At 37.2% G+C, this 19674-nt stretch overlaps 1 protein-coding gene across 1 annotated transcript in view; it reads right to left on the bottom strand.

Annotated features, from left to right (window-relative positions):
* The window catches only part of TYR (tyrosinase), a 90817-nt gene extending 78383 nt beyond the window's left edge, over window positions 1–12434 (bottom strand). Inside the window, exons 1-2 of the mRNA XM_003780835.1 lie at window positions 11114–12434; window positions 2926–3142 (exon numbers count right to left, since the gene is read on the bottom strand). Of these exons, the coding sequence (XP_003780883.1) occupies window positions 2926–3142; window positions 11114–11932 (1036 nt within the window). The 5' untranslated portion in view covers window positions 11933–12434. The remainder of the gene's footprint in view (window positions 1–2925; window positions 3143–11113) is intronic.
* Window positions 12435–19674: the final 7240 nt, after the last annotated feature.

Here is a 19674-nt window from a genome sequence, read left to right on the forward strand (position 1 = left end):
CAGCTTGAGGCTCTGTCTCAAAAACAACAATAACAACAACAACAACAAACAAAAAACCCCCCAACATATCATGTATTTATCTTGGGATAGCTAAGAGCACAAAAGCTGTATAAATTTTGTGGTTTCTGAAAGTGTAGTTCCACAGATAGCAGCATCACCTATAAACTTGTTATAAATGCAAATGCTCCAACTCTAATAGAGAACCATGGAATCAGAAAGTAGAGTAAGAACTCACCATGTGTGACTTGAGTCATCACAAGTTTTCCAGGTAATTCTAACATACAGTAAAATTTGAGAATTACCCTTCTAAATCTTTTCACTCTTTGCATGAAGACAAAGATGAATTAGTCATAATTAGTCATCTTTATAAACTCAAAGAAGAAGTCAACAGCATCTTTTCATCTGTTTTTATTGTAAATTGCTTATTATTTTAAGCATTAGACTAATTTTCCATTTGGTTAGCTCAATGATTTTTCTTTTCCATACTACTTAATTGCCCCCTACAACAAAGAGGACTGCGATTACTGTATCTTCTACTCCTATGCATTTCCTTATGTTCTTATGGAACTTAATCCTCATAGTAACTCTGTAAAGAAGATATTTAACCAACTTTCTGGTGATGACACTAAGGTTCAAAAAATCTAAATGGTTTATTTAAGATCATTGAGCAGGTCAGTGACAAAGTCAGGGTTTGGTCCAATTGTTTGCTAGACTACAAATCTCTTCTCTTAATCAATTTGTCACGTTCTCTCAGTTGGTGTAAAACTATTACTTTTAACTAAAATCTAACACAGACAATTGATTTTCTGGTCCAATTATGGCAGCTCCCTTAATTCCCTTACGTCTTGTCATGTCCATTGAGAGAAAAGACTGAGGCCCAGCTTTTTCACAATGTACTATCTCCGAATAGAGAAGGCCCTACAGTAGTGGTCTCCACTCTAAATAAAGCATCACAAGCTTCCTAGCACAGGATTTCAGATGGCATACAGTTGCCTGGATCTATGATTTCTGTCATAAAATTTAAAGAAGGCTGGAATTTTTGATAATGTCAACCATATACTATACAATGCTCAGATGTCTACTTCCTGATAGCCAATTTTGTTTTTGTCAAATTTAACTCCCTTACTAAATTTCAAGAGCTTGGAGAAGGATATAATTTCTTCTCAAAGGTTATTTTTAAAAGTCATTTGACATGGAAAGTATTATAAATTTGCTGTGCATTACTCTTTGGAGTAAGTTATATTGAGGACCAATATTGTGCCAAAATAATTTTTTGACCAGTTGAGGTCTCACGTACTAGTTTACTTTATTGTTTAGAATTTTATTTTGGCTGAGCCAGAGATAGCCCTAATCTCTAAAAATAGCCAGGTGTTGTGGCAGGTGCCTGTAGTCCCAGCTACTCAGGAGGCTGAGGCAAGAGAATTGCTTGAACCCAAGAGTTTGAGGTTGCTGTGAGCTGTGATACCATAACACTCTACCAAGGGTGACAAAGTAAGACTCTGTCTCAAACTAAATAAATAAATAAATAAATAAATCAAAACAATTTTGTTTTGATATAGAGCTAGAAATTACAGAGTTAGAAAATTAGCATGAAGTAGTAACCTTACTGATGAAATTTAACTGTTGCTCTAAAATGACTTTTCTAATGAACAAATATTGACTCATATGATCTTCAGAGCAGCACATGAGAGGTGCTGTGATTATCTTTCCTTTGTAAATGAAGCAAGAACAAGTTAAACTTAGCAAATGTCACCTGGTTGGTGATAGGATATGGATTTAAACTCAGATGTATGAGGCACAATGTACAATTCCTCAGAGAATTAAGTGAGATAACATCATACAAAGTGTCTGACTCAATGCCTTGCACATAGTGATTACTTAAAAAATTAATCATTAATATTTTTGTGAAAAGATAAACATAATTTCTATTTTAACAGCTGGCAAATAGCTGTTTGCTTAAATTTGCTTAATTTAAGCAACTATCTTTGCTTAGATTTGCATCAGGGTGTTAAGGCCTTGAGATTACGGTTTAGAATAAAACAAAAATGGATGAGACAGTAAAGCTTCTCTGTATAGTAGATCAACAGAAATTAGGGCAAAAAAGATTGCAAAAAAGAAGAAAGTTTATTTGTATGGTAGGCCACCAAAGGAATATTAGGTTGTAGGATGTCTAGTGTTAAATTTTAAGTTGTCTGCCTTACTACCTATCTCCTGAGGTCTTCCCAAACCTCCTGCTAAATTTGTGACTTGGGTGCTTTTGTTTTTGTTTTGAGTTTATTTCTCCAGGGTAAACTGAGGTAAATGGGATGGGTTTCATGACCTAGTCACCTCTGAATGGGGAAGAATGGACAAAGCTGAATGAAAAACATAAGCAATATTGAGAAATTTGTAGGAGAAGTAGCCAAGAGTTAAAACAGACTATGAGATGAAATCTCTGATGAACCACAGAAATCTTGAGGGTTAATAGGATGGAATCTTGATCTAACAAGTTGTGTCCTGGTAGTTAAAATGAAGGACATGTCTCAGCCACTAAAATGTAGGAAAATGCTATAGGTCCATAGTCCTACACCCACAATACAAAAAGCTCTGAATGTGGGATTACTTTGTTTTGTACCAATATCCTTTTAGCAGAAAAATCTGGCTTTATTTATCATCAGACTGTCTATTGTCTCAATTTATTCCCAAGTCTCAGTTTATTCATACAGTCCTCTGAAGTATTATGGGTTATGGTGTGCTGCTCAGAGTCTGCTGGGGTTATTGTCAATATAGGCATATGCAACACACATCCTTACTTAGCTCAGAAAATTCTGAATTATCAAACACCTCGGGGCCCAGAATTTTGGGTAAGTGTCTATAAATGCGAATTCAAATTTAGAAATATAATATATATATGCATGTGTGTGTGTGTATATGAAAATAAATTACCTTCCAGTGTGTTTCGAAAGCTCAAATTGGCAGCTTTATCCATGGACCCAGATTCATACTGGGTAAGACTCAGGCAAAATTCCACATCAGCTGAAGAAGGGAGCCTTGGGGTCCTAGCTTTGTCATGGTTTCCAGGATTGCGCAGTAACGGTCCCTCAGGAGTTCCATTGCACAAAGCCTGACGGCTGTTGTACTCCTCCAATCGGCTGCAGATAATCTGTACAAAGCACAGTCGTGTTAAAGAAATTGTCACCACCTCTGAGTTAAGAGAAGATGGAAAGCTGGTAATTCCTGATGAACATCTTTAGATTTCTAATTATTAAATTAATACTGTTTATACAAGCATTGCTTAATGACAGGGATATGTTCTGAAAAATGCCTTGTTAGAAAATTCTGTCAAGTATCCAATGTACGCAGCCCTATTATGAAACTAGTTTCATACCCTAATTATAACCTAAGAATATGGAGAAGGGGGAGGAGGTGGGGTGGGGAGGGGGTGTACGGGTGGAGGGAGGGTGATTGGAGGGATCACATTTATGGTTTATCTTACAAGGGTACAAGTGAATCTTTCTAAGAGCAGAATATAAACGTCTTAACACAATAACTAAGAAAATGAGAAAAAGGCTATGTTAATCAGTTTGATGAAAATATTTAAAATTGTATATGAAAATACCACACTGTACCCCATGATTGCATTAATGTACACAGCTGTGATTTAATAGAAAAAAATAAAGCTTATAGTAACAACAGGGAAAAAAAAGAAAATTCTGTCATTGCACAAACATCGTGGTGTACTTACACGCATAGACAGACAGCTGCTACTGTATTAATGTATACAGCTATCATTTAATAAAAAAATAAAAAAATGTATACAGCTCTCATTTAATAAAAAATAAAAAAAGAAGAGGAACTCTGAGAGAGGCTACTTTTAATTTTTGGTCACTGAAATATAATTTAAGAATTGAACCATTTTATGGTAGAAAATATTTGGCTACCATTTCAAGTAGATGTAGGCTTCAGTTCTGTTGCATTTACTTACTAGCATTGTGACAAGAAATATTTTATTGAGACTTGGTAAGTCTCAGTTTCTTTAACTGTTCTATATGATGTATGAAAAGAAATTCTTTAACAAATAGTTCTTGGCTCAAAAAACTTTTCTTTACATTTCAAGACATCTCTCAGTCCTTTTTTTCATATATAATTAATAACTAGAACTGTTGAGTGACATCTGTCAAGGTCATCTGGTGTTTGGAGTCAGAATCAGAGTGTTAAAACTCAATCCCCCTGGTTCTAAGGCTATGACATTTATTACTGCCTTTTAATGGCTTAGGAATAGCTGAATCAAACTAACCTACCTTTTGGGCTGAATTTCATATGTTGAATGCCTTTATAATTTTGATTAGCTAGAAACCATAGCCATAGCAGGTACATAGATTAAATAATTTTTATTTCTCTTTGAATGATACATTTTCTCAGGGTATTTTCAAAAGATCCTCCTGCCTAAAAGACTTCTACAGCAGACTCAGTTACATTAGAAAGGTTTGCATGAAACTATTTTTGCTGAAATGTCAACTGCCACATAACTAAATGTTCAGATAACTGGAGGTATTAATAACAAGGAAGAAATCTATCCTGGTTCCAGAAATGATTTGAAAACCTTAACTACAAACCATTGTCTTTATATTTGATACAGAAAAAAAGGCAGAGTACAAGAAGTTGTTAGCATTGTGGCTATAATCATGAAAGCTGTAGTCAGAAAAATGTGATTTTTTAAAATTTATTTACTTTTTATTTATTTATCTTTTAGAGACAGAGTCTCACTTTGTCACCCTCGGTAGAGTGTTGTGGTGTCACAGCTCACAGTAACCTCCAGTTCTTGGTCTTAGGCCATTCTCTTGCCTCAGCCTCCTGAGTAGCTGGGACTACAGGTGCCTGCCACAATGCCCGGCTATTTTTTTTGTTGTTGCAGTTTGGCCAAGGCCCAGTTTGAATCTGCCACCCTCGGTATATGGGGCTGGTGCCCTACTCACTGAGCCACAGGAGCCACCCAGAAAAATATGGTTTTTAATATTAGCTATTAGCTGCATGACCTTCAGCAAGTAATGTACATTCTCTGAGTATCAAGCTTTTCATCAGTAAATTGGGATTATAACAATTTATCAAGGAACAAATAATCTAACATGTGTAAAGCACTTAGTATAGTGTCAGATGTGGTGTTTAAAAATGTCAACTACTGTAATTATTGTTGAATACAAGACCATTAGATAGCCACCAAATCATTTTTAACTCTGGGTCTTATACTATTTGAATATTCATTATTATAATTGCTAATTTTGATATATAATTTAAAAATATAACAATTATTTCCACACACGAAACTCCAACAATATGTCAGATACTAAACAAATCATTTTGCAGGAATAAATTTCTCTGAATTCCTTCACAGTAGTGTTTTAACATATATTGTTCTAATTTTAGAGGAAAAAGTCTAAGAATAGTTAAGCAACTTGCTCAGGGTCTTGTGGCTAAATTGAAAAAGTCCACTCAAATTCATGTTAATGTGACTCAAAAAGATTACACCCTTTCTTCTTTATTCTGTTAATTCCATGCAGTCCTCTTACTAACACACAAAAATGGACTTTATCTGATAATTGCACCTCATTTTATTCTCTTGAGAAAAACCAAAGGTCAAAGATTCTAAATAACTTGTCCAAAGTCACCTGGCATGAGGTAGAGGTAGAATTTTAGTCCTGGTCTTCTGATGACAACTTGGTTGTTTTTCTATTTCAACACTAGTGATTTATAACATGCTGGGGGAAAAAAGTCCAGTGCCCCAAGTCAAAGGATAAAAGGGGAGATCGAAAAAAAAAAATAAATAAATAAAAAAAAGATGAGCCCATACAGTTTTCTCTTAAATTTAAAGAAATAGCTATAAACTGTCAGCTATTAAAAGCTTTCAGGAGCAAAGATTCTGTTATGACATTAGAGGTTTATCTCGGAAAAAAATTGTAAACCATATGACATTCCACAGAATCTTTTCATAAAGAAAAAAGAGAAGCTGTTAGTTCAATGAGCGGTTGTCATGGTTACCTAAAACCCATGACTCTCTGCTGAAATGTGACTTTCTTTTCCTCCCCACTGTTTGCTTCCACGTGATGTGCTTTGCACCTGATGAGTGAATTTCCCAGCCCCAATTTGCTCATGTCTACCAGCTGGGAAATGTCTTCTACTCTTTCTTTTGATTCCTCCTGACAGCTATCCTTAATATCCCTTTCCTTTTTATGGCTGGCTTATCTGTTGCTTGTATAACAGGGACTTAATTGTGTTGAGCTTAGATATTTTATACTTAAATGTTTTAAGCAACATTTACCTCCAAAAATAATGGACTATTTTCACTGATGACAGGCATGCCCTCTACTTCAATAGCTTCTGGTGTTAAACAAACAAAAAGACATGAAGTGCAAATGTAAGCTAAGAAAGTTAACATTAATTATCTGAATTTTTCATATATTATCTGACATGGTAGAAAACTTTGCTGAGTATTACTAATCTTATTTACATAGCAGTGACGTTGCCACCTTGCTTGACCTTCTTTATTGTGCTCTTTCCTTTTTTTTCTTCAATATACAAACATACATATCGAGAAGATGCCAAAAATGTATACACATTTTAAGAAAGGAAAAAACTGTATTAAATTGTAATACTTAACATATATCAATAACTTGTGTTTTCTTGTACATTATATTTTGTATCTTTTGTAATTGCAGAAGTCAAATATGACTTGAATATTACAATTTTTTTTGTTTGTTTTTTTAGAGACAGAGTCTCTCTTTATTGCCCTTGGTAGAGTGCTATGGCATCATAGCTCACAGCAACCTCCAACTCCTGGGCTTAGGCGATTCTCTTGCCTTAGCCTCCTGAGTAGCTGGTACTATAGGCGCCTGCCACAACACTTGGCTAATTTTTGTTGCAGTTTGGCTGGGGCTGGCTTTGAACCGGCCACCCTCGGTATATGGGGCCGGTGCCCTACTCACTGAGCCACAGGCACTGCCCTGAATATTACAATTTTAGCACAATTTTTCCCTTTCTTAAAATGAATATACATTTTTTTTGTCACCCTCTTTACAGAGGCTGCTCCTGGAGAGTACACAAAATGTCTTATCCCTAAACTTGAGTAAGTGGCAGCTGTCAACATCATTGTGTCCTTGGCATTGGAGATCCATTCATAAAAATGTATGGTTTAAGGTCCTTGAAATCTACACATATGGAGCTTAGTTTTTAATCTACGTTAGCACTGGAGCTAACATTTCTCTGATGTCAAATTTTATTCTTCAGCATGTATTTATAGAGCCCGTTTAATGTATATATTATGGTTTGGGCTCTGGGGATATAGTAATATTTGGAAATGGTCTCTACTTAGGAGTGGCTAACAATCTGGCTTGAACTGAACCATCATATGAACTGAAAATTTATGTGTTCTATGATATACATCTATGAAAAATGTAATTATAGCACAAAAGAAGAGAGTCAAATTCCACATGAGTACAGGAGGTGTATAAAAGAAGCCTAATAGAGTAGTCTCATTATGACATAAATGAAAAAGACTACATTATTGTGTCTTCCTATGTTGTCTGGCAGAAATTAATTTTAAGGGATTCAAAATGACTACATTTCAAATTATGTACATCCATAAATTAGTGGTTTGTTCCACCCTTTCTGAGCCTAATGGACCCTTATAGATGAGGAACTGTCCCAGTTGACTTAAATAGCTTGCAGTCATAGCCACTCAGTTTTTGTCCTCAGATGTGCGACCTTGGACAAATCATCCTACCATTTTTACCCTTCTCAATCTTTATAAAATATAGGCACTGTACTAGATACCACTGATGATCTCTCTACTCAGGTAAAAAATGTTATTAAATCTGTAAAACCCCTATTTTTGAGTCAGTTGAAAAGATATCTGAAACCAATGAAAAACATAAAGGCTTTGTATGAAAGGAGCTATCAGCCCGGCTGATTTGGAAGGCATTAATGAATTTACTTAATCTGGAAGCTACTAAAATTTTACCTTACCCAAAACAGTCTAGTTCTTGAGTGTCAATTCAGCCTAAAACATTCAAATGAATGGTGTGTTTACTACAGAATTTGTGTTTTTATAACAGGAAAGTAAAGCAATACCAAAACAATGTCCATAATCATTTAATCAGTGATTGTCAGTGCTGGCTGCATATTAGGATCACATCAGGAGGGTTTAAAGGAATCTGAATTCTGGAGAGAAGTTGGTGGGGGAGATGTGAATACATTAAAGTAAAATAAAAATTAATTTTAAAAAATAAATAAAGACGTTAAGTGGGTGGAACTTGTGCAACAATGCTTTTTTTAAAAAAGAGAAATTAAAAAAAAAAATTTCCCCAGGTAGGCCAGGTATATTGGCTCACACCTATAATCCTAACACTCTAGGAGGCCAGCCTGAGCAAGAGTGAGACTCTGTCTCTGCTAAATATAGAAAAATTAGCTGGTCATTGTGGCAGCACTGGTAGTCTCAGCTACTTGGGAAGCTGAGGCATGAGAATCACTTGAGCCCAAGAGTTTGAGGCTGTTGTGAGCTATGATGATGTCATGGCACTAAACCCCACAGCAACAGAGTTAGACTCTGTCTCAATAAATAAATAAATAATCTCCCTAGATGATTTTGACACTAAGAACTGCTGAATTAAATCAGTAGAAGTAACCAATCTTAATTTTTTTTTTTTGAGGCAAAGTCTCATTTTGTCAACCTTGGTAAAGTGCCTTGGCATCATAGCTCACAGCAACCTCAGACTCTTGGGTTCAAGTGTTTCCCTTGCCTCAGCCTCCCCAAGAAGATGGGACTATAGGCCCAATCTTAATTTTTGATGGATTTAGTAACCAGAGGAATCTGTGTGGAGAAATGGATACAGCCAGTGGAGATGGGTTAACTATCACCTCTGTCACTGATTATCTCTTGATACAACTTAGACACAATAGGTGGACCTTTAAATGGTCACCTTCTTTATTAAAATTGTGGTTTTCTTTCCCCCCACCCCTAGAGGTCTTCTCCTGTATTCTATATCCTAATTTTATTTTAAAAACATAGTACAAAGTGGAATTTAATATTGTAATATCTAGTGCTTACACACTAGATCCAAAAATTTTCTTTAGAAAGTGATCAAATTGACCACAATCATAAAAAGAAAAAAGAAAACCTACTTGAGAATCAATAAATTATTAGAAAAAAATAGCATGAATATAATTCTGGATATCATCTGGTGATATATACCTCATATAATTAAATATTAATTTGTATCCATCCATTAAGCTTCTGTGTGATTATTGTAATATTTTTAATGATAATTTAGATAATCCTCCAGCCTTTCTGGGTCAAGTGAAGCAACATAGTTAAGGAAAGCATTATAACTGAAAACCCCACATCCAAGTTTGGCAGCATTTTCAGCAATAACAGATGATGTGAGAGCCAGATGAGAGTTTTGCACTTTATAGATTAAAGCGTGAGGTCTGAAGGATTACTGAAATAGATTTTTTTCAAATAATATTTTTTACAGCCTTTCCTACACAAACATACTTATTACTCTTGGTAAATAGCTTACATTCATGACACCAGGAGTCATATAGTAGCTGTTTTTCAGTGAAACTCCAATAGGCTCCATTTGGAAGGTATATGACCTTGGAAGGGGGTGACACCTACATTCAAAACTGCAGGGTGTGAGGTATCAAATGTATGATTTTTCCCATCCCATTCAAATATTGGACTTAATTTAATAAAGCATTGCTAATCAAAAGTGCCACATTAGAAATGTTTGGGAGGTGGGCAGAAAAGCATTCCTTCTACCTTTGTGATTTTAAAATGATAAATAATTAAACACGTGTTTCTTTGGTTACTCTTTGTCTCTAATCCATAATGAAAAGTTCAGAATGAAAGAAATAGGAATCTAATTTCAGAATAGCGATCTCTTATATCTAAAGTTTGCAAGTATTTAGGAAGAAAGCTAATTTCCTTGGCAGCTTCATGAAAAAGTAGGTTAGAATGGGCAAGATCTTTTAGCTAAATATATGACAGCAGTCATGTCCTTGGAAATAGAACAGAACAGTCATCCAGCTAAACTATGAAAAAACAAACATTTTTGCTACTTATCACCCACATGATTTTATGCAAGTTATTCAATACTTTTATACCTTTAAAATGGGGAAAGGTTAATAAGCACATTAAATGAGTAAATGCACAAAACTGCACTTGGAGCATATCTCACACATGCTATATGCTCAATGAATATTAGCTATTTTCATTATTTATCTATTTGAGCTTCAGGATTCTTGCATTTTAAAGACTGAATATCTGGGTGGCACCTGTTGCTCAGTGAGTAGGGTGCCAGCCCCACATACCGAGGGTGGAAGGTTCAAACTCGGCCTCGGCCAAACTGCAGCAACAACAACAACAACAAAATAGCCAAGTGTTGTGGTGGGCCCCTGTAGTCCCAGCTACTCGGGAGGCTGAGGCGAGAGAATTGCATAAGCCCAGGAGTTGGAGATTGCTATGAGCTGTGACGCCATGGTATTCTACCAAGGGTGACAAAGTGAGACTCTGTCTCTTAGAAAAAAACAAAATAAAATAAAAAATGAATATCTAATCCAGTAAGTATTCCTTGGAATATTTTTTTATGACAATAATCACCATACACTTTTAGTAAGTTCCTGGGATCCCCTCTTGAAGATAATGATCAATGGGTCTGAGATAGGACGAGGAATTTGTGTTTTTAATTTGGGTAGTGTGGTGCATTATTGTGAATAATTTTATTATTCAGAAACATTGGTCTAGATCAGTTATTTAATCACCTAAATATTCATTCATCAATTCATTTACTTATTCATTCATAAATACATTATGAGCTGTTGCCATTTGCCAGAGACTATACTAGGTGCTGGGAAATAACAATGGTAAATCAAGTAGTCTTTGTTCCTTGCAGCTTAGAAACCTAGTAGAGGAGATTAGACAAATAGTCACACAGATATCTAAAGTGAGCTATAAAGGAACATGATGAGGTTTTCTATACTACCTGGGACAAGTCTGGAGGAAAATTGATAAAGACCTGCCTGAAGAAGCAATTGCTAAGGATCCTTTCTTTTTTGACAATGTATGTTCAGCACATCTTACCTGCCAAGAGGAGAAGAATGATGCTGGGCTGAGTAGAGTGGGGTTTGCTGGATGGTGACCTCCCATGTACTCATCTGTGCAAATATCACAGTTTTCGGCATCCCGCCAGTCCCAGTATGGAATAGTGAAGTTCTCATCCCCTGTCAGCTTCTGGATTTCTTGTTCCCACAGCAACAAGAAGAGTCTATGCCAAGGCAGAAAACCTGGTGCTTCATGGGCAAAATCAATGTCTCTCCAGATTTCAGACCCCCCAAGCAGTGTGTCCCTTGAAACATAATAATGCATCCAGACAAATAGGTCATAAATGTTAACATCATTAAACATGGGCGTTGTTCCATTATTCATCTGGCCGTAGGTGCCTGTGGGGATGACATAGTCTGTGCTGACAGTATGCTTTGCTAAAGTGAGGTAGGCAAGAAATTTGTCCTTCTCTGAGATGCTCAAATCAAAAATATTTCTTCTCACCAAGAGTCGTCTCTCTGTGCAGTTTGGTCCCCCAAAACCAAACTTGCAATTTCCACAGTTGAATCCCATGAAGTTGCCAGAGCACTGGCAGGTCCTGTTATAAAAGACAGAGGGCCAAGACTCCCGGTCATCCACCCCTGTGAAGGGGAATTGAGGCCCACGCGGTGCACTGGACAGAAGCACATCCTGGCAGGAACCCCTGCCTGAAAGCTGGCCACAGGGACTCCCATCGCCTCTCCATGGTGGGCAGCATTCCTTCTCCATTAGGTTCCGGGAAGTGGCACAGGCTCGAGGGAAATGACCAGCAGAGGTTTGGAAACTCCACAGCAGGCAGTACAAAACAGCCAGGAGCATTCTTCCTCTAGTCTTCCTCAGTCCAGGGTCTGCTGGCTGGTCAATCAGAGCAGCAGAGCAACAGATTTCTCTTTCCAGTTACTTGTACAGTGACTATCACATGTCTTGGCCAAGACCTATATAATACCACTCCCACCTCCAGCATCAAACACTTTCAGCCTTTATCTTAAGCTTTCATCTTCTGAAAAGCACATGACTAACATTTCTGTGGAGTTGGCATATTTCCCATAAGTAGGAGAGGCCTATATTTAAAGGGAGAAACCCTCTTCACCATTAGTAATTTCATATCATGGTTAGAATATTAACAGTAAGATCAGTAATAGTAATGCCTAACCTACAAAAACTCAGTTAATTGACTATAAAATTAATGATAATTTGAACTTGAAAATGAGAAGTAGTGTCTTTCTCTTATTAAGAAAGGTGAAGAAGTGCTGGAGATTATGTGTACAAATTGGTTATTTTTCAGAGACCAGAAAATAGGCTACAATATTTGTAGAACTCACTTTGCAGAGACAGATTTTCTTTACAACACAGAGATTATGTCTTATATCTGATTACATTTAAGCTCATTTATTTTATATAAAGTATCAGAAAAAAAAAAGCCCTGATAATTTTCTCTGATTATCTTGATGCGTTTTCTGACTATTCCCAAGAATAGGTCACTTTGATTTCTGGATGATCAGCTTCATTGTGGGGATATTCTTCCACTCCAAAGAGATCTCTCTTTCTCTCTCTCTCTGAATGATTTAGTCACATTTATTCACTCATAAATTCTATAAATGGAATTTATTTGAAATTTTCTTTGCAATGTGATTCATGCAAAGTAATTCTCAATATAGTGAGTGAACAAACAAGGAATGATGTGTTTATTCAAGTAATATATTTCAATCATCTCAATTCTTGACCTGTGTGTATGAGACAAGGAAATTGAAATGCATGGCTAAAAATATAATTTTAATCACTTATATTAGTAATATAGATAATAAATACAACAACCTTTTAATGAAATGGAAATATTTGTCCACTGAGGCTATCAGAAAGGACTGTGTAGTTTTGGAGTGGGTGAGTTAGCAGGCAGTGGCCCTAGTGTGAAATCTCAGAGGGTAATCATAATTTGGAAAGACAAAAGAGACCAGAGACAATGCTTGAGGCAAGAGAAACGAGTAGAGGTGGAAACTGTGTTTCAGATCCCTGAGTTGAAGCATTAAGATTCAAACGATCCTCCTCACATTATAGGAAATTAAACTGGGGACCAGTCCATGGAGCGGCTTAAAGACTTAGTGGCTTAAACTAAGGTGAGTAAGCCCTTTTGTGAGCTGAAGAGTGACAAAATCAAAGTTGCTTCTCTGAGGCTTCTTTCCTTATCCTGCTCAACACCAAAAGCTGAGCTGAACTTAAAGAACAAGGGAAGGAAAGCAGAACCTTTGAAGAAATCATCAGTGTTTGGACCCTGGGTTAGTTCTAGGGAACTTAGTTATCCAGGTGATACTGACTTGTCAGCCTGCTTTGCTTTCCTCTCCTTTCACTGAAGTTTGTCTCAGCATTTAAAAACAAACAAACAAAACTCATCAATACTCCTCCACACAACTTTTTTGAGACTCAGAGCAGCCTTTGCAGGTAGTATCCTTTGCAGTGTGTGGATGAAGAGGAAGAGAAGTTCCCATGGAAATGCTGGCTCTGGCCGGGATCAGGAAGTCATCACATGATTTACACAAGGAGGCTTAATCTTCTCTGTCTCTGGTTCTTTTGGAGCCACAAAGAGGATTAACACAGGCTCCTTGTCCTTGGGGAGTCTTGGTTCTGCATTACTTATAACCACATGTGGCCTTTAATAATTCTTTCCCATCTACTTGCAGACAGAATTCAACACTTCATGTTCAATTAATTAAGAATTTTGCCTTCCACTTGCCTCTGTATCAGGCTTCCTAGTGAAATAACTTAGAAAGCCTCAATCATACTTTCTAAGGGTTTTGTGTTTGCTCTTTCAAGCCTGTTTCTCATAATCTTCAATGCCTGCTTACAGGAATAATTAAAATGTACTTTGCCTATTAATTTCCTTTCCACAGTAGATTTTCTTAAATCAACCTATGCATTCCTCCCAATATAAGCCTCTTCTCCTTGGCCCACAAGTGTAGTGGTCTTATTGCCAGTCCTGGCTTCCTAATATTAAACCCCATTTACCAGTTCCTCCCTGACTCTAGATGTACATTCTTTATGTGTCTTCAGGTTACTCCAGGTTATAGGATTTGAAAGGTCCTATACTATTTGGGGAGATTATTGTATGACCAAACACAGAATTAATGTAATACTGTCTTAGCTAAAATTAGAGGGTTAGTAAACACTCTGTAAATATATACTGAACATCAGCTTTCAGGCATAGCCTGAGGGATGAGGATCATACAGTCAGCAAACAGAGAACTTTCTATCATCATGAAGACTATAATCTTCTAAAATAATATTTTAATATTCATAATTTTATTAATATTTTAAACTATGTATACTTTAAAAATTAAAAATTTTATAAATTAAGTGACTATAAAAGAAAAGCAGAGAGCCCTTAGGGAATATGGCAGAGCCTATTTAATCTATGAGGAAGAGTCAAGGAAAGATTTCTGGGAGCAGTGACATTTCAAGTGACATCTGAAAGGTTAGAAGATGTCTGTTTAGTAAAGAGGATAACAGTGGGAGTGTGAGTTTTCCAGGAAGGCATAGAAACACCAAAGTTTCCAAAGAGGGAGCAACATGGTATATTCAAGGCTCCTAGGACAGTTAGGCTGGCTGTAGCACCAAAGTGGTAGAGATGTGTACGTATGGACCCAATCATAGTCCATAAAGTTTGAAGCAGAGTTTGGATGCTATCATTCATTAATTTAAAACATTTCACCAAAGCTACTCATATGAGAACAGATGTGGAATGGGAGATAGACTAAATGTAGAAATAACTGTTAGATTATTGGAATAAGCCAGGAAAAAAATGATGTTTTGGGGCACAGAGCGATGATCCTCAAGGTGGATATGAGTGAATGGATTTGGGAGATATATAGGAGATAAATTCAAGAATAATAGGAAATGAAGGAGAGAAAGATTTGGGGTTAACTGCTAGATTTCTGGATTTTGCTGTTAATTAAGATAAAGATCAGTAGAAGGTAAACATTTATGGGATTTGAATACAGGGTCAATTTTAGATATATTGTGTTCGTGTAAGTGTGTAAGTTTGTATTGAGTGTAAGTTAGTGAGTATAGATATACTAGCTACAGACACTGGTTCTCTATTTCTGGCAATTGAGATCATCTGCCCACTCCCTGGTCTTGACGAGGTTGGTCTTACTCTTTTTTCACTGGATTACTTGTATTTGCTCCTTTACTTCTCTAGCTTTGTTTATCAGACCTTCCCCCCTCCCCCACTATCATTTAGCATAAAGTTGTTTAGTTTCCAAGATTTTGTGTGGTGATGAACAATTTTTTGGAGTTGAACTTCACCATTATGGCCTTGGGGTCTGAGAAGAGACATATTATAATTTCTTTTCCCTTAATTTTGCTGCGATTTGATTTGTACCCTAGGATATGATCTATTTTGGAGTATGTGTCATGAGATGATGAGAAAAATGTATATTCTTTTACTTTGGGATGGTGTGTTCTGTATATGACTATCAACCTCATTTGATCTAGGGTCACATTTAAGTCCTTTGTATCCTTATTTAGTTTTAGATTAGAGGATTTGTCCAGTTCTGTCAGAGGAGTGTTGAAGTCCTCAACTATTAAGGTGTTATGGGATATCATACTGTTCAGACCCCTAAAGGTCTGTTTCATATATCTGGGAGCATTTAAGTTAGGAGTGTTAATGTTTAGTATTGACATGTGGTTTTGTTGTGTTGTTCCTTTCACCAGTATGAAGTGTCCATCTTTGTCTTTCTTAACTAACATAGCTTTGAATCCGATTATGTCTGAGAACATGATGAAACCCCTCTTTTCTTCTGATTTCCATTTGCTTGAAATACTGTTTTCTATCCCTTAACCCTAGTCTTGATTTGTCCTTCCAGGCTAGGTGCATCTCCTATAGATAGCATATGGGTGACTTGTGTTTTTTCATCCAGTCAGCCAGCCTGTGCCTCTTCAGTGGGGAATTTGATATATTGATATTGATTGAAAGTAACAACAGTTGTGTTAGAATTCTATTCATCTTATTGTGAGGTAGTTTGTTGTGTAGTTTAATCCTTTGTACCATTGTGGAAGCTAAATTCTGGCCTTTGGCTTCTAGATGTTTACTTTGGTGGTGGTTCATTGTGTTGTTCAATATTGAGAATAGGTCTAAGTGTTTCCTGCAGAGCTGGTCTAGTTGTGATGAATTTCCTCAATGCTTGTATATCTGCAAACGATTTGATTTCTCCATGAATTTTTAAGCTACGTTTGGCAGGGTATAGGATTCTAGGCTGAAAATTACATTGTGTAAAGTTGCTTGTTGAAGGTGGATGACGGTGCTCTCCTGGCTTGAAAGTTTCAGTTGAAAAGTCTGCTGTCAACCTAATGGTTCTGCCCTTATAGGTCAATTGGTGCTTATTCTTAGATACTTGAAGAATTTTCTCCTTCATCTTGACTTTGGACAGATTCATTACAACGTGTCTTGGGCAGGTTCTGTTAGAATTGATATCCTTTCGATATCCATCTGAAAGGAGTGTGTCAGGATCTTTGGTAACCCTTGGGAAGTTTTCATTTGTGATAGTCTTTAGTAGGGCTTCCATACCTTGGGACAATCTTCCTATTATCCATATGTGTGAATGCTTCATGACATCTTGTAGTTCTCTAAGCACCTTCTCTGTTTTCTTGCTCTTCTTTTCTGACTGTTAACTACCTGTGTTAACTCAAAGACTTTATCCTCCAGCTCTGATGCTCTTTCTTCTCCAAGTTCTAATCTGTTTTTGATACGTTCTACTGCTTATTTATATTCCCTGATTGTCTCCTGCATTTCTTTAAGCTCATCAATGTCTTTTCTGACATTGGTTCTACATATCTCTTGTCTGACTTTTAGTTCTGTCTGTCCATTTTATCTTCCAATCCCTTCATTGTCTTAATCGTCCATATTTTAAATTCCCTTTCTGTCAAATCCATTAATTCCTTATAGGGGGAGTCTTCTTTAAAAATTGCCTATTGGTCCCTTGGAGGAGTTGCTCTAATTTGGTTATTAATAGTGCCTGAATTTTTCTTTTGGTTCCTCCTCATGTGTGCTTTCTTCTTATTCACTTCCTTGTGTACCTTTTTCCTTCTTACTTCTTCCTTTGTCTCAAGTTACCTTGTCTCAGAGTTAAGGTGAGGAAGGTGGGCTTCCTCACTTCCTCCTTTCCTTCTCACTTTCTCCTTTGTTTCAAGTTACCTTGTCTCAGAGTTACAGTGGCCTCTTGCTGTGGGGTCAGAAGGCAGAGAAGCTACAGCAAGCAAAGAGAAGCAAGAGGAAAGGAGAAAGAGAAGAAAAATAAAAACAAAGTGGGGGGAAGAGTAGGAGAAAAGCAAAAGAAAGAAAAAGAAGAGAAAGAAAGGCAACAAAAGGGTGCAAGGGCAACTAACAGAAGAAAATTGAAGAACAGGTGAGATGGAGGACAGGAAGAGAGAGTGATAGAAGAGATGTTATTGTTCAACATGGTGCTGAGGCCAGGTCTATAGCTTAAGGGTTGTGAGGAGTTGAGCTGGGTGGGTTCCCCAAAATTAGGCACTCTTTACTTGTCTGTTCATAGCCAGATTCTTCCTCTGCCAAAAAATAGGAAGAGAAGAAAAAGAAAAAACACAAAAACGAAGAAGGAAAAATTGAATAAGGAAGAAAAAAAGGAAGAAACATATAAAAGTTCTACACCATGATCTTCCTACTACTTTCTTCCTGGGGCCAAGAGTAGAAAGTTCTCCTGGTCTCTTTGAGCCAGGCTACTGCTGCAGTCTACCTGCCAGACCACTGCTGTGTCATACCTGCCCTCAGCAAAGAAAGGGTGGGAAAAGAAAGAAAAGAAAAGAAAAAGTATAAATATAAGTATAGATTAAAAAAATTAAATGTACCACTGAATCATATTAAGGAGGGAGGGGAAGAGGGATAAAGAAAGAAGAAAGTCAACAAACCAAGAAAAAGGAAAGAAAAAACAAGAAATGAGTTGTGGGGGAATATCTTAGCTGATCCTAAAACACTTTATGTGGGAGACATGAGATGAGTAGAAGACTTTTTATCAACTGAGAGAATGCAGAAGAGTGTACTAGGGTGAGAGAATAATTCAAGCTAAAATTCTGCAAACAAAAACAAAAAAGAAAATTAAAAAAAATACAGAATTCCTTACTCTTGTTTAATGTGAAAATGGAATATAGGAGAAGATCCAACCATACAACTTAGCAAAAAGCAAAGGATATTGAAAAAAGATAAAAGGAAAAAAATGCTAAGATAGCCTGATGCAGGCAATCTCAGAAACCAACTGACGAAGGAAAGAAGAGAAAGAAAAAATAATAATCCTATAATCTAAAATAAAAGGAATAGGAAAACAAAGGCAACAACAACCCCCCCCAATTATATACATATATATATATATATATATATATATCATAGTGATTCAATTTTTGTAGGAATATATTTATGCTACAATATACTTCTTGGACACCAGGTGGCGCTGTGAATTTGGGGGCCAAACAACACAATTGTTAACCTTTCTCTGATTTCCAGCGTTAGAGCAGTTTGCCAGCTTATTTGTTCCTGGTGGTTGCCTGTTCACCTCAGCGCTCAGCCCCAGCAGATCTGGAATTCCAGAGTTCTCAACAGAGACAGGTCTCACAGATTACCCCTGCGATTATTCTCAGGGACAGCGGGGGTCCCTGGGCCTGAGTGAAGGACCACTCTCCACAGGCAGAACTCAGACACTGAGGCTCAAGCCTCCAACAAGAGGCCCGCCCACCTGCACAGGCTTCTAGTGCCCTTCTCCCTGACCAGGAACTTTTCCCCCATACAGATGTTTTACCCGCTGCCAAAACCACAGTAGAACTGCTCCAGACAGCACCCTAAACTGGCCTCCAAATTCTGCTCTGGAGTGCCCACTTCTCCAATCTTTTTAGAGTCCCTGAGCCTGACACTAGTGAAGGTCCGCTTCCCGCAGGCATCCAGCAAGCTGTTGGTGCCATTTTCCACTATTGCGTTTCCCTGTCTGGGAACTTTTCCTCTGTGGAAACTTCACCAGTTGCCAAACCGCGGTAAAGCTGCTCCAGCCAGCACTCCAATCTGGCCACCAAATTCCGCCCGGGAGAGCACTACACCTAGCTTCCCCCAAGAACCGCAAACTGCTAGAAGTTAATTCTGGGACCTCGCTGCCGTGCGGCCGCTGCAGCCTGGCTGTGCTCGCAGAAACTCGCCCAAGTGTGTTAGTTCTCCGCAGCTCCAGCCAAATGCAGCTGTCTACCTCTACGTTGCACAATCCAAACCACCGCTGTACGTCAGTGTTCCACAACAGGACTGATACACCCCTCTCCCTCTGCCCTTTTGCTCTAGGAAGGCTCAGCTAAACATCCTTTCTGTCTGCCATCATGCTCCACCCCCCTCCTACATACATTATTTTATTAAAGACTTCAGAATGGTTATTTTTCTAATTCTGTTGTTTTGTTCATGTTTATAAACTGTGATTGTTTTGTAAAGAATAAGTCTTCTTTGTTAACTATTTAGTTACCCTGAAAAGCATTATGTATAAGAGATTCTTGCTCTTTATTTATCTATTTTCAGAATAATAATG

Source organism: Otolemur garnettii, unplaced genomic scaffold (assembly GCF_000181295.1).
Source record: "Otolemur garnettii isolate 467f Iridium unplaced genomic scaffold, OtoGar3 scaffold00001, whole genome shotgun sequence".
NCBI lineage: Eukaryota > Metazoa > Chordata > Mammalia > Primates > Galagidae > Otolemur > Otolemur garnettii.